This window comes from Nomascus leucogenys, chromosome 18 (assembly GCF_006542625.1).
Source record: "Nomascus leucogenys isolate Asia chromosome 18, Asia_NLE_v1, whole genome shotgun sequence".
Lineage (NCBI taxonomy): Eukaryota > Metazoa > Chordata > Mammalia > Primates > Hylobatidae > Nomascus > Nomascus leucogenys.
Genome location: NC_044398.1, coordinates 48,624,270 through 48,639,298, shown reverse-complemented (window position 1 = coordinate 48,639,298; position 15,029 = coordinate 48,624,270). Strand labels below are relative to the sequence as shown.

At 40.5% G+C, this 15,029-nt stretch overlaps 1 protein-coding gene across 2 annotated transcripts in view; it reads right to left on the bottom strand.

The window, feature by feature from the left end:
* Positions 1 to 14,457, bottom strand: part of NRP1 (neuropilin 1) — a 157,662-nt gene extending 143,205 nt beyond the window's left edge. For both annotated transcript variants that reach the window (XM_030798131.1, XM_030798130.1), the window contains exons 1-2: positions 13,872 to 14,457; positions 10,275 to 10,449 (exon numbers count right to left, since the gene is read on the bottom strand). In XM_030798131.1, the coding sequence (XP_030653991.1) occupies positions 10,275 to 10,449; positions 13,872 to 13,944 (248 nt within the window). In that variant the 5' untranslated portion in view covers positions 13,945 to 14,457. The remainder of the gene's footprint in view (positions 1 to 10,274; positions 10,450 to 13,871) is intronic.
* Positions 14,458 to 15,029: the final 572 nt, after the last annotated feature.

Genomic DNA, 15,029 nt, shown 5'->3' with positions numbered 1-15,029 from the left:
GCTAGAGGGAGTGAGGAGGAGCGCATGTGGCCAGATTCTCTGAATGTGGACATGCAGCCACCCACTACACCGTCCAGGGAGTGGCTGTCTTAAGTGCTTTCTGAAAGGTTGTCATCCAGACAAACCATCCACTTCAGCAGTTATTTAAATTGCCCCTTTTGCTCTCTCTTTGCTGAATTTTTGCTGATCTCTTCTCCATATGACCTACTGTGGGTCACAGACGCTTCTCAGGGACACATTGCGGTTTTTCACCTCGACTCTTCATATACCTCATTTTGAGTTCAATACAAGTGTCAGCTGTTTAAACTAGTGTTTACATGTGCAAAGCATTCTGTGGGACAGCGAAAGGTAGAAATGTAAGTAAGACATGGTTTTTGTCTTGCTGGAGTCTGCCGCCCAAACGGGAGATGAACACCTGTATAGTCAGAATGAGGACTCTACAGAGATGGGTGTTGGAAGGCAAAATAGAGTGCTGCGGTCAGACTGTCACATTAACTGGAATTTGTCAATTTGACTGGCTGCCATCTTTCCAAAACAGTTGATCTAGAAATTTACATTTTATTTATTTTTGAGACAGAGTCTCACTGTGACATCCCAGCTAGAGTGCAATGGCCTGATCTTGGCTCACTGCGATTTCTGCTTCCCGGGTTCAAGCGATTCTCCTGCCTCAGCCTCCTGAGTAGCTGGGATTACAGGTGTGTGCCACCACATCCGGCTAATTTTTGCATTTTTAGTAGAGACAGGGTTTCACCATATTGGCCAGGCTGGTCTCGAACTCCTGACCTCACGTGATCCGCTTGCCTTGGCCTCGCAAAATGCTGGGATTATAGGTGAGCCGCCACGCCTGGCTAGAAATTTACATTTTATTTTATTTTTACCATCATTTTCTGTGACCAAATGTGTTCACAAACAAATGCCCACTTTTTCACTTTATTTGAGAATAAAAAGGACAGACAACTATGAACTGAGATTTTTTTTAAAAGATAAAACAGTGATCTTAGTTAGCCAGGGGTTACCACATCTAAAACAACCTAATCTCTTATCAGACCAAGTCAGCCTCAGCTCCTCCAGGTTCGTAGAGACTTGTGTCTGTTTTTTAATCTTTGAGTCAAGAGTGTGTTCCTTTTTTCTTTAAATGTAAGAATGTATGCCTTTAAATATTTTGAAGTGATCTATGTAAGATTATGATTTTGACCCCGCCTTAATTCTTTCCATGCCACTTCCTGGGTTGCTTGTATCTTGCATAATAGCTGCTCTGCTGGTAGCGTCCAACAGTTAGAGAGTCAGCCAAGGACTTGGAATCATGACTATACTGACTGGCCTTTGCTATCTTCGGCTATTCTGGAGAAATATGAGAACTTGAATTGAGAGAAAGTTAGCATCCTCTTTCAGCCTGGGACTGGAAGCCCTCTCCATGACATAGCAGTCTATCATAGAAGCAGCAGGCCATCACCTCCAACCTGGCTGGCTGCTTGTACAAAGTATCCACCCAGATAAAACGAAATACACTAGAGCATCTGTTTCTTCTCAGAAAACACTCTTTCATTTCTCCTAGGAACCCAGTGCCTGAGCAAACAGTCTCCCTTTAACCCTTATAGAGCCACCGTGGCAAATGTAAGGATCGAAATTGTATGAATGAGGGCGCTGTGGGAGAACACTTCCCTGCTATTTACCTGAGATTAAGTAGATGACCAGCGCTTGGAAGGGAATGCGGCCTTCTTACCTCTGGGCCTGAGAACAAGCATGGGACACAGTGGTATCTAATATGCCCTTTTACCAATTGAACAGATCAAACCCATGTGTGGCCTGGTTGTCAGGCTTTAAATAAACATTGTATTTATATGCGCTTTGTGCTTTTAAACTCCATCAACCAAAAGGACTAGAATTTAGATATTTACTCCCCAGGATTTCCATTCTTAAGTTAAGGCAAGTTTTTATTTATTTATTTGTTTTTTAAAAAATTTAAGGATAGAGTCTTACTCTATTGCCCAAGCTGGAGTGCAGTGGCAAGATCATAGCTCACTGTTACCTCAAACTCCAAACTCCTGGCCTAAGTGATCCTCCTGCCTTGGCCCCCAAAAGCACTGGGATTACAGGTGTGCACCACCACACTTCACTAATTTTTTATTTTTTGTAGAGAGAGGGTCTTGCTATGTTGCTCAGGCTAGCCTCGAACTCCTGGCCTCAAGCAATCCTCCCACCTCTGTCTCCCAAAATGCTGGGATTACAGATCTGAGCCACCACTCCAGCCAAGTTTCAATTGAGTGGAAAACCACCAATTGGTTGAAAGCTTCTGTGCACAGTTTTCACAAGTGCCTATTTAATCTGAACTTGAAGTTTAAAAATTAAGTCCTTCCTTAGAATTACTTGGTTTATACTTAAACTTTCTTGAGAACTTGTTAATAAAAGAAAAGAGCTGCTTGAAGAAAAAATAAGCGGGTAACGTTTCATAAGAATTTCCTCATTCAAAAGGCACATCCATGTGTGACTTTGATCACAAAGACAGAAAGGCTTGTGATGCAGCAACTGTTTATTTGGGTTCTGTTCATATGACTTTTCCCAGCTTCAGGGATCTCAGCTGTCAAATGAGGATGAGAGAAAAGTGAGTGCTCATCCCCATAGTGGGCACATATTGAAGACTCAACAGCAAGAGCCAGGCATAGGTTGGACACGGTGGCTCACGCCTGTAATCTCATTACTTTGGGAAGCTGAGGCAGAGAATGGCTTAGCTCAGGAGTTCGAGACCAGCCTGGGCAACGTAGTGAGAATCCCCCCCCATCTTTCTATGTTTTAAATAAATAAATATGTTTTTCAAAAAAAAAAACAGTCATAATTATTCCTTCCCACTCTATGATTATTTAAGTTAAAGAAGAAAAAAACAACATATTGACCAAAGAAGATCTAGCAATAAAGACCTGGGCTTGATGAGGAGGAAGACCATGTTATAAGGCAAAAGTTCTCCATGAACTTGAACTCTATAAAGGAATTGAGTAGACGGAAGCCAAAATATTGGTTTTTTTTTTTTCTTCCTCTGCTCCTCTGCAGAACTTAGTAGAGCTCTGAATGAATGTGCTTCACTTCCTAAGCTATCTGTGAAGGTTCTGAATTGTTTCAACCATAAGACACTACTAACTCTCCTAGATACCAGATACAGGCCAATCAACCAGAGAAGAGCAGGAGAACCCTCCTCTCCAGGTGCAACAAACTGCCTCTTACAATCAGGGTGGATGACAAACACCCAGGCAAGAGGCATTTGGAACCTGATCCAAACAAATTTTTGTTTCTTGTTCTTCTTTAGGCTTAATGATCAGCCTGGATGAATACTACCACTGCAATTAGTTACGTTTATTTTTTAGCTTCCTTTACACACATATATGTGTTTGTGTGTGTGCTTCTGCGGAGCCATGTCAGCAGGCATGCGAGTATCAAGTTTTATGCTGGAAAGAAAGGAGCTGAGAACGTGCATGCCGGCTGAAGGCATATGTCTTACTTGGATCAGTTAAGTGCCTGCTCCCTAAAGTGAAATCTCGTTGGAAATGCCATGCACATGTTGATTCAGTTTGATAAGATTTCAACCAACCTTCTCCTTTAGCTCGCAAAAGTTGCTTCCTTTAAATTACAGAAATGCCTAACACGAAACAACCTCGTAATACTCAAAATTCATTATGAGCAAATGTGATTGCTGATACTAAGGAATAATAAAGAAAATTAATTTTATTAAACACACGAGGCTCTGTTCAAATTAAGTTTGGTGCTAATGGGGAAAAAAATCAAAAGGAAGAAAGCAGATAATTATCTGCCTGAGTAATAACCAAGGATGCTGCAAGTGGTAGTAACAACTTTGACCAGCAGTTCTTCTGAGGAGGGTTCATTCTTCCAGCAATAGTTTTTTAATTGAATTGAGCTTGGCGGTGGTGCCTCTCACATTGAGAAGTCACCAGAGATCAAAACCAGAAATAAAAAGATGAAGAAAAATACGGCAAAGGAGAATGTTTCTGAATTTGCTTGCACATAAAATCTGCATAATAAAGCAGGCTCCAGATTGAAAACTTTGAAACAAAGACAAGATATTTCCTTCAGTAGCCACTGAAAAAAATTAGAAAATGCATCAGTAGTATTCTGCTTTTTGATTAGAAATAGTACCTATTTTTTCTATATCCACTCCAAAGACTTTCACTGTCTATATTCAAGGATAGTACCCACAGGCTTCTTTTTTTTGAGACGGAGTTTTGCTCCTGTTGCCCAAGCTGGAGTGCAATGGTGTGGATCTTGGCTCACTGCAACCTCCGCTTCCCGGGTTCAAGCCATTCTCTTGCCTCAGCCTCCTGAGTAGCTTGGACTACAGGTGTGCACCACTAAAAAATTGCCCGGCTAATTTTTGTATTTTTAGTAGAGACGGGATTTCACCACGTTGGCCAGGCTGGTTTCAGTCGAACTCCTGACCTCAAGTGATGCACCTGCCTCTGGCTCCCAAAGTTTGGGAGTGAGCCACCGTGCCTGGCCTGTACATGCAGACTTCTAAGACTCTAGTTCAGTTTTACCTGATTTTGAAATGTATGAAAATGAAGTCACGTAAGTTAGGACAGCAGGTGCCCTTGAGGGCAAAGGTTGGTCACTAAAACTGACATGAGAGGGCTTCTAGGACGCTGGAAATGTTGGCCTCTAGATTGGTTTTGTGGATGTATCCACCTTGCAAAATTTTATCAAATCTTATACTTGGGTTGTGTATTTTTCTAAATATATATTATACTTTACTAAAGGTATATATTCTTCTCTATTTCATATGGAAAATAGAGATATTTTGGCTTAAAAAACTCAGTTTCCCATAAAACAAGGATTTTGTTTTAGTCTAAGTGATGCTCTAAAATACAAGACTAGAGTGAGGCACTTCCCTTGGATACAAAAAGCCAACAACTCAGTGACTGAGATAAATAGTATTTTAATGTAACATTTTTAAAAAATCCAAATTAATCCTAAAAAATCCATGCTAATAATAATAAGGAAAGATTAAAACAGAAAATATTACTCAGGAAAACAGAAAATGGAACTTAATACTCCAAAAAATGCCAATAAGTGTAAATGTGCAGGAATAAATGTAAACGGGTGGGAATAATCAGATTTGAGAAACCAAGGGCAGATTATTTTACATTCCATAGGTTTATATTCTCTGAAAATAAAAGACATTAGCACTGTTTCAAAGTTTTTAATAATTTAGGTAATTTAAAAAGTAGCATTAAAGAAACAATATGTGAATTATCCCAACAAAATTCTGAAATGAATATCATCTCTATTTGCTTATAATTTCACTATGATTAAACTTCTTACGAAGTTACAAGTATGCCATCTTCCTTTGAATGCACTGAGTTAGGAAAAACATACCTATTATTGGTTACACATAGGAGAGATTACAAATCTAAATCATAGATGAAAAAAGCAACTGTGCCATGATATGAAACAGCACTGTCAAATCAGACACTGAAGTCGGTAAGTAAGATTTTCTTCTTGTCAGTAGGAAAAGCACTACTGGGTTTGATTCCCCCAATGCTACCACCTTTTTAGACTTTGTTAGAGCTTTGCATTCATTTCCTTAATGTTTTTAACCCAATGTCTGTGAAATTTTTATTGCTCCCTGGATGGTGACATCTGATCTGAATGTAACCACACACCTCTTTGCTCAGCAGTATTTGTCACAAACCATTATAAATTATCATGCTGATTGTGTGCATTGCTGGGAAACTGGAGAAGTTTCATAAATTCTAACTACCGTATCAATGACATTCTTGTTTATTATACAGATATAAACTTTTATGAGATTCAAGATGTCTGCCTTACCACTGAAGAAAACTTTAGTGGAGTAAGATCTAACCAGTTCCATGTAAATACTGAAAGCCATTTTCAATGTGCAATGAACATGTCTTTCCGAAAACTCTCCACTGGTCACTTCTTTATTTCTTTTCTATTTGTAATTATGCTTTGACACTTCACAAGTGTGCAGGATTTTGCTGGCAAAAAAGAAATCAACATTCCTTCCTCTCCCTCAACACCTTCTTCGGTCAGAGCATTTTCTAGAATCCTCTTAATCTAATAATAAAATCATGCATATATCTAGCTAGAAATCCTAGGCCTGTGTTAGCCCTGCAGACAGACGCTCCACTGGTCTGTTGATTGACTGATTTACACCACATCTTGTTCAATAAAAGAATTAAGGGGTTATAGTATTATGGTTCTAATGCTTATTTGTAATGAAACCTCATTCAGTGCTGGCATAGACACAGAATGTTGCATGTTAAAACTATGGGGGCACAACTTACACATTTAATTTTCCTAACGAAATATCCACCTTTGACAGCCACTGCAAAAACTTAACCATTTCGCAAAGTATGGTCCAGAATTTACTCATGAACTAGGTCAGTCTTGGTGCTATTCACATGAGAAGTTGTGACTGTATACTGTATTGTTAAGATTATGAAATGATGTTTTTTTACCTAATTATATATAAAACAATAAAAATCTAAATAAAAAATATTTTTTTTTCCTACCAGGACTATGTGGCCGGTCTAATGACTTAACCATCCGTATACTCTACAAAACAAAACTGTTTACTTGGGTTTCAAAGATGTTTCACAATAAGCAAATGTGCTAAGACATCAATTTCTTAAGCTTTCTCAGGGTGAAAGTTGACTGTACAAATACTGACCATTTCAAGAGAAAATGCAGGGTGTATCATGTGCAAATCATCTCATTACTGGGTCAACAGATTTAGTTTGACGTATGTTTAGTTTCGTATTTCCAAATGTTCTAAAAATCACCAACTTGTTAAAGATATCATAATAATGATAACTTATTTTGAGGGTCACTTTTACCTTTTAAAAGGGCTTTGCCATCTACTACTTGATCCTACTAGTAACCCTATGACATCAGCATAGCAGATGTTTTTTACTGCCAATAGACATATAATGTAGCTGGAACAAGGAAAAATATTACATGTCTTAAATAAGGTGAATAGTTTGTTCTTAACAAGAGTGATAACTAAAAGCTCACCAGCTTTCTGAATGTGGTTTTAACTGTGCCTAGTTTTGTGCCACCTCCAATCCACTTTTGTAAATAGCCTGATATAAAGTACAAAAAAACCCTAATAACAAAACTATGTTTGTAGGACTCTAATCTAAACTTTGAAGTCTATGAATTTGCTCTTCAAAGAATTTCTGGTGTTCCCAGGTTTTTTTTTTTTTTTTCCTGGGGCATTCCAATCCCCTGTAAAATTTAAAACTGTGGATTCTTCTCAAAGCCTTCACAAAAGGAGGTAAGTATTTTGCCACATTTGTAGAATCACAAATGCACCCTTCAACACTGAGCACTAGTCATTCATATGAATCAGCTTAGAAAGATAGTGAAAGGAATGCCTTATGCTGGTCTTCCTATATCTTTCTGCAGTTTCTCATTGATAAAAAGATCACATTACAACACTTCAAAACATAACGCGAAGATATTTTCCATGGATCTAATCTCCATTGACTTCATCAGGCTAAATATAACAGCCTTTCAACTTTGACCAGGAGATGGCACCTTCACAGAGAGCAAAATGTCAGTTGGGACAATTAAGAAATCACCTTACTCTGTAGCATTAAAAAAACAAAGTCACCATCATAAGATTGTTATGTAACATCTTCTTGGTCATGTCAGTTTCTCAAATACTTTGCTGATATCACTAAAATTGTCATTTTCTTTGAATTACAATCATCCTTTATTGTACTTTTTAAAAAGAAAACTAACCAAAAAGGTGCACCTTTAACCCCATTATACCCCACCTGACACCATGATATGACAAATCATTATTTAAGGTTTACTGTGAGCTAGACACGATTGTAAGCTAGACACTATCGTAATACTGTGAGATGCTGTTGTAATAATTAGTATACGCTGATTATTTGGAAACTGGTCATCAGCCTGTGGATTTATGCTAATTCTCTAGGCACCAAAATGTTGAATGAACCAGATGACCTCATTTCCCCGACCATGAAAAGCTAGTTTACTACACCAACTCAACAGGTTGTTGAGCGCTTTCTACAGGTAGGAAGATTTTTTTATATTACTCTGTTCTTTCCCAGAAGAAATGTATGTGCAAATAGAATTGTAAGCCCTTTACATATATTAAGTGATTCAACTGGCTTCCCTTCTTAAATTTCTGCTCCAGTTGTGTGCTGGATCTGGCGCCCACCAGCTCATAAGAACCAACTGTGCACATTTCTTTGCTAGTCTGGGCACAGTGACATCACATGGTTAGTTTGAAATTGGCTATGATGAGAGTATTTACACCACAGAAATTGGCATGTGCTACATACAAATCAGGACTTGACTCGTCTTCTCCAAAGAGCCAGCTGTTAAACATTTACCACCACACCACTGCCAATAACTAGTGATTATTCTGAATTCTTTAAGTATTATATTACACGCACTGATGGTCATGATTTCCAGATTCGAAATTAGTAAACGTCAGTTTATTGAATTCTAACACCACTTTATTTTTTGGAATGATGTTATTACTTGAGTATGTTTTACCGGAGTTTCTCCTATAGCAGTTTAAACGTGGTCAAAAAGCAAATACTACTACTACTAATGAAGTGAATCAAATATAATAGAAAACAAGTCTCCAGATTGTCTAAGTGATTGACACTATAAAAACCACCATAAAGAATATTAGCAAAAATAAATAAATCAATACAATGAACTCCTTGTTTCCAAGCAGTCAGTGGAACACTATTAATGGTAACTTCCATACACAATTAAAAAGTCAATATAATGCCCTGAAGCACTTCTGAATCACAAAGCAAAGATTAAATTGGAGTTGGTATAATTTTATTGCACTGTAGTATACACTGATCATTTGGAAACTGAACATCAGCCTGTGGATTTATGCGAATTCTCTAGGTACCAAAATGTTGAATGAACCAGATGACCTCATCTCTCTGACCATGAAAAGCTAGTTTACTACACCAACTGAACAGGTTGTCGAGCACTTCCTACAGGTAGGAAGATTTTGATATTACTCTGTTTTTCCCAAAAGAAATGTGTGTTCAAATAGACTGTCTTTAACAATGAATATACTTGCAAAATAATATTTAGGTCCAGCGATAGCAGTAGTCTATAGATATCATATACGGTTACACCTAAGTGACCCACTTAAAAACTTGCAAAAACCTCTCAGTCCTTGAGAAACACTTTAGAATTGAGATTTAAATCGATTATTTTTCTTTGATAAAACTATCTATATATGTACAAACTTAATAAAAGATGGATATTCAGGTTCAAGTCTCTGGAGACTACACCACTTTCAGTGGGTCAGAATGGGATAATGTGGACAAGACAGAGACAGGGGGTCTGTTGGGTGTCAAGAGAGATGAGCAAACACATATCTGAGTGAACTGCTATGTGCAAGGTAAAAACATACTTTCGATACTGTGGAAAGCAATATCCACATACCAGTTCTTTCACATAAAGTGAGAAAATATAATTTCGACTCTCTCTATAGTGAGAATGTCTTCATAATAACAAAATCTGGCATAAGTTGATGTTTCGAAACTTAACAACAGAAAAAGATAGTAAGACTAAGCCGATGGATGAAATACTGATGTGTATTTGAGTTCCCATTGTATTCATCGTGTCTTAACAATTATTTTCTAGCATTTTCCATAAAAGTATTTTAATCAGTAACCCACGATTTACAAAACCCCTCATCTGGCTTATCCTGTAGGCCTTATTTTTATTCAACGACAATTTGCTTTTCCCATGTCAAACTTAGTAAGATGAATGCAGTTCTTAAATCGTAAGATGTTCAATATATCTCAAATAGTGAGATCTTCAATCCCACTATCTGTGGATGGGATGTATATTAGTGATCAACTGTATTTCGTAAAAATGCAAGTGAGATTTTTGAGTTTCTAGTTCTTCCCCTCTCCAGGAAAAAAAAAAAAGAAAGTAAAAAGAAACATACATACTGTATACATTCTTAACAAAAGAGTTCCCAAACCAAAAGTGCTAACAGGAAGGAGTATAAGAGATTACACATTTAACTATAACCTTCCTGGTTTGGGGAACTCAGAAATCACTTAACGTACTTCAATTTCCATACCATTGACATATAATCTGGCTGAGATTGGAATCTCTCCTGGATCCATTTATAATCTACATTGTACACACCGACTTCCCCGCCCCCGTAGACAGGCGTGACCACTAGATGGTGCTGTGGTGCCCTGTTCAAAAACATTCCCACTTACTTGCAGTCTCTGTCCTCCAAATCGAAGTGAGGGTTGAAGTTGATCATAATTCTCTGGTATGGGTCCGGAGCCTGAATCAGCCATTCACATTTTTCACTTGGGTGATAAGAATGAGGATAACCAGGAGATGTAAGGTACCCGGGGCTTTCAATTTTTATAGTATCGCCACATTTATCTGCAATAAAAGTAAGATTTTAGCAGATCTTTCCTGACAACCTGTTAGGTAATCTAGCTTTATATGTAAATTACTGGTTATTAAGCACTCCCTAACTTTTTAAGGGGAACTCTAAAAGGTCCCCGTAAGTCCTTCGTGTGGCCCTGAGTGCAACACTCCAGGAAAAAACACTCTTTGATCTCAGGAAGGTTGACTCAGGCAGAAAGCCAACTGAGATCTGAGAGGACTCTTCCCCCAGCCCCGAAGTTTCTTCCTAAGGAAAAGGTCTTCTAGCATTAAAAACATTAAATCCCCTCAATTGATGTTAACATGGTCCCCTGGGAGCTTCTGCTAGACTTAATTATCCCCCAAGAAGTGTAATCACATTAAGTAGCAAGTTCTAAGTGGAAAGTGAGTGAAAGATGCTGTTCGACCCCTTGTGTTGTTTTTTGATGATAAGCCTGGTCTATGTCATTGATCAGTGGGGATTGTCTTTGATTGGCTTAAAGCCAAACCTTTTGTTGTTGTTGTTTTATCTGCCCATAAATCTAAGTGATTTTGAGTTATCTCTGCTCTTGAGATCCAAATCAACAGAGAACAAAGTATATTTGGTGAAGCAGAAATAATTCTGCTTTACTTCTCCAAGTAAAGTTGTTCAAGCTTGGAGATCAGATCAAAGCAACAGGGCAGAAGGAAAAGTAAATAGCCACATGGCATTAATTCTAATTACCTAAATGTTGGGTGAAAAATAACCCACCACACAGGTCTGGGTATCACATATTGTAACCCACATTCTCACATTCTGGGAAAGGGAGCTAACTAGTTTCGAGCCTTCATTTCAAAAATGCTCAAGTGAAGCCAAATAAACCAAATAAACCAGTCTCTGGGCTGCCTATATTGTTCAGCATAGATTCTCATTGTCACATTTTATGATGGATTTCATAATGGAGCACCTCAGCCTGAAATGCTGCCACATTTATTGATGCTTAATTTTGAGCAGTAAAAATTCGGTGCATAAACTATATAAGAGAAACAGTATGAAAGCAGTGAAATATATAAGCCTATCAATCACAAATTTTCAGTAATAGTATATATAGATTTTAACACTGCATCTAATAGATTCCCTGTGGAAAGAGAATAGCATTCTTTGCTCTCAGCATGAATTTATAAATCTACAGAATTTTATTACAAGAAAACCAGGTCAAATGGAAATGAAAGATGAAGTGCACATCAAAAATGCATACAGCTACATGCATTACAGAAATCATTTCCCATAAATTAAAAAAAGAAGACAATATAAGTTATATTGTTTTTCTCAATCGCTAGGTGCTTCTGACTTTGTTCCTTAGACTGGAGGTAGTCTTACGCTGGTTTCCTTTGCATTGGCTTGTAAAAGCGTTAAGCTTTGCCAGGAAGAAATGATGTTGCAACTGGAGTTCAAAATCTCAGCTAATGATCATGTTGGATTCTGTTATGTGATTCTACTGAGACTCTTGCATTATTTTGAATGTGCAGAAAACTTGGAAAGTGACCTCGTCTCATTAAGTTTCCTCCAGCTCTTGACAAACATCATGGTAGTGTCTGGCATCTGTTACAGGAGTGAAATAAAACAGCACTGGTTCTAGTCACTCGACAGAGTCACTTCAGAAGACATTTAGGTGGACTTGGTACCACACCAGAGCTCTTTAATCTGTGACTTCTGAGAAAGTGACAGTGTAATAAGATAATGTGGACTGCTAGACTCCCTGGCTCTGTTCAATCTCTCTAGCAGTTGATTAAGAAAGAGCAGTTTCTAATGACTCTGGACCATTAGTCCTAAATAAGGTTAATGAATTAATTTAGCAGACACTGGTTACTCGGAGGAGGTGGACATGGCTTTAAGAGGTCTGCTGAGTTACAGAGGCATTTTCTGGCTCTGGTCACTTCAAGCATAGCAACATGGCTTTTGCTGGTAAAGCTCACCAACTAAAGCCAGATTTTCAGCATTCCCCAGATTTCTGCTAAGAAAATTAAGAATGTGTGTGTGTGTGTGTGTGTACTGCATATATATTTGTGTAGTTCACAACCTAAAGTCTGATAGCTCTTTGCATTGAGCTTCAAATCTGTCTTGTGAACACCCCCACTATGGATTTAGTCTCAAGAGTTGTGGAGGACAGGGTTACTATAATTTCTAGTCCAACCATTTGAGCTCTTTCAGTTGGAAGAGAATGCTATTTCATTCCCTGCCAGAGTATAGAAAGATGCTACCAGCTCAGGTTCATTAATAAATTGAATTCTACATTCATAATTTTTTGCGTCTTGCTTTCCTGCCAGATTATAGAAAAATGCCGTCAACTTGGGTTCATTAATAAGTTGAACTCCATGTTCATAATTTTTTTTTTGCATGTGTTTTGCTTTAAGCATCTCTTAAGAATACGGCTTGGTAGCTGCTGAGGGAAATCCATTGCTGAAATCATAAAACCTTGAAAAAGCATATTAGAGAGATTAACTTCCATCATAAAGATGTGATTTAAATTCCTGTTGGTATGAGGCCCTCCACTTGCGGTCTGTTATTAAAACAATATACCACAGTAAGTAGTGGATGTTCTTTTCTTCTAATTACTGTGATTGAAATCTAAGCCAGACAAAAGTAAATATTTGATCATTAGTTAATAACAATTGCTGACGACTTACTGTAAAGGCATACCCTTGCCTGCACTTACTTTACAGTGTGAAGTCAAACATGCCTACAACCAGATCCCATTTTAAAACGCATTATTTAGGTTACATGGTACTGTTTGGACCCCAGTATAGTTTTTCATTTACTTAACAGTGAGTGGTTTTAAAAGCTAAGTGGAAGCTGCAACTAGCTTAGGGATTTTCAGATAATCCTGGTGCCTTACACTGTATATATCAGATTCCTGTATTGATACTATGTAACTTTCAGTCATACTCCAGACAGATTACGGAAGATGTGCAAAGGCGGGGGAGAGAGTTTCATCAACCCACAAACCGATATCTCTGGCCGTCACCCACCAGAGAAAACGGCTTAGGGGCGCAGCAAAGGAACCAGGAAGTAAGATCTCCTGGTAAAGTGTTCATTAACTTTCAACAGCCATCAGATTTTTGAAAGGGAGTCTCTTCTAATTGCCATTGGGAGGAAACATTATTAAGATAATTGGCATGCTGATCTGGGAAGGTAGGCAGCTCTGTCTTGTAACAGAGGTAAGGAAAAGCCCCACAGCCCAACGATCAACGTCAGGAGGGAGCCCAAAGACCTGAAATCCTCCTGCTCTAAACCGCCTGATCTCATTTCTTCTTCTCTCCTCCCAGATAAAACTTTCCTTCGCCCTGGAGTCGGTTGTTCCCGGCTGATCCCGGGAAGCCCTGCCTGAGCCCCGGTCCGGAGCAGGCAGCTGGGAGCTGGGGCGCCGCTGTCACCCGCGCCTCCGCCTGTCACTTACCGTTGCGAAAAGCGCCGGCCGGGGCGAGGGCGAGGGCGAGCGCGGCGCAGAAGAGCGGCAGCCCCCTCTCCATTCTCCCTTCGCCGGGTCCGCAGGCAGACGCGGGAGAACGAGGACGTGGGGCGAAATGCAGCAAAGAGGGGAATCTAAGCGATCCGAAGAGCCCCAACTCCGCCTAGAGCTGTACAATCCTCAGCCCGTCTTGGAGAAAGGAAAGCGGCGAGGCAATGCCTGGATCCGAGAGGAACGCTTCTCTTTTTGTGTCTCAAGTCGCCTGCATCCTGTCATTTAGCTCCGGCTTCCTCTCCCTTTTCCCACACTTGTTCCTCTTCCAGGAGCCACTGCCCGGGCCATGTCTCAAAAAAAAAAAAAAAAAAAAGGGGGGGGGGCTGAGGGTGGGAGGGGGAGGAGGGAGGTAGGGCAACACACACCAAAGCCAATTTCCAGGAAGAAAAAAAAATCCGGCTTGTTTCTGGACCCGTTGGAGCCGCGGAGCTGGCGCCCAGGGGAGGTCCGGGTGTCTGCGGGAAGGAGAGAAACGAGCAATGAAAAGATGAGCGGGAGACAGAGGAGTTTCACCAACTGCACCCCCGCCTCCCCTCCTGCGGCCTCCCCCCACTCCGGAGCCCTTCCCTCGCTTCCTCCCGCCCCTCTCCCCGCTTGGGCTCGCCTGTAATTGCCTGACAGGAGACTGGGAGGAACAACTTTCCCTCCGAGTGCTCTCCCCGTCCGTCTGTGTCTTTCCCCGAGACCCTGCAGGGATCTCCGGGGGAAGGAAGGCGCTGGGAGTCTGCGCCCCGGGCTCGTGGGTGCGGGCGTCGGAGGAAGGGGCGCGGAGGTCCGTGCCAGCCGCGGGGTCTGGCCAGCCCACCTCGCGTGCTCGCTCTGCACCCCTAGAGGGAGAGCTGGGCAGCTCCTGCAGGCGCAGATCCCGCCGCCGCGCAGTGCGGAGCGCCCGGGAGGTGGCGGCTGCTTCTCGCAACTTCAAATCCCGGGGCCCGCACCCGCGGCGGCGAGGAGCGCAGGGTCACCCCCCTGCCACTCCTCATCGCGCCAGCCTGAGACCTGTGGCGGGGACCAGCGGGGCACCCCTGGACGCCCCTGCCCAGAGCTGGAGGGCCAGGAGGGGAAAGCCGGGCTGGAGTGGGAGCCGCATCG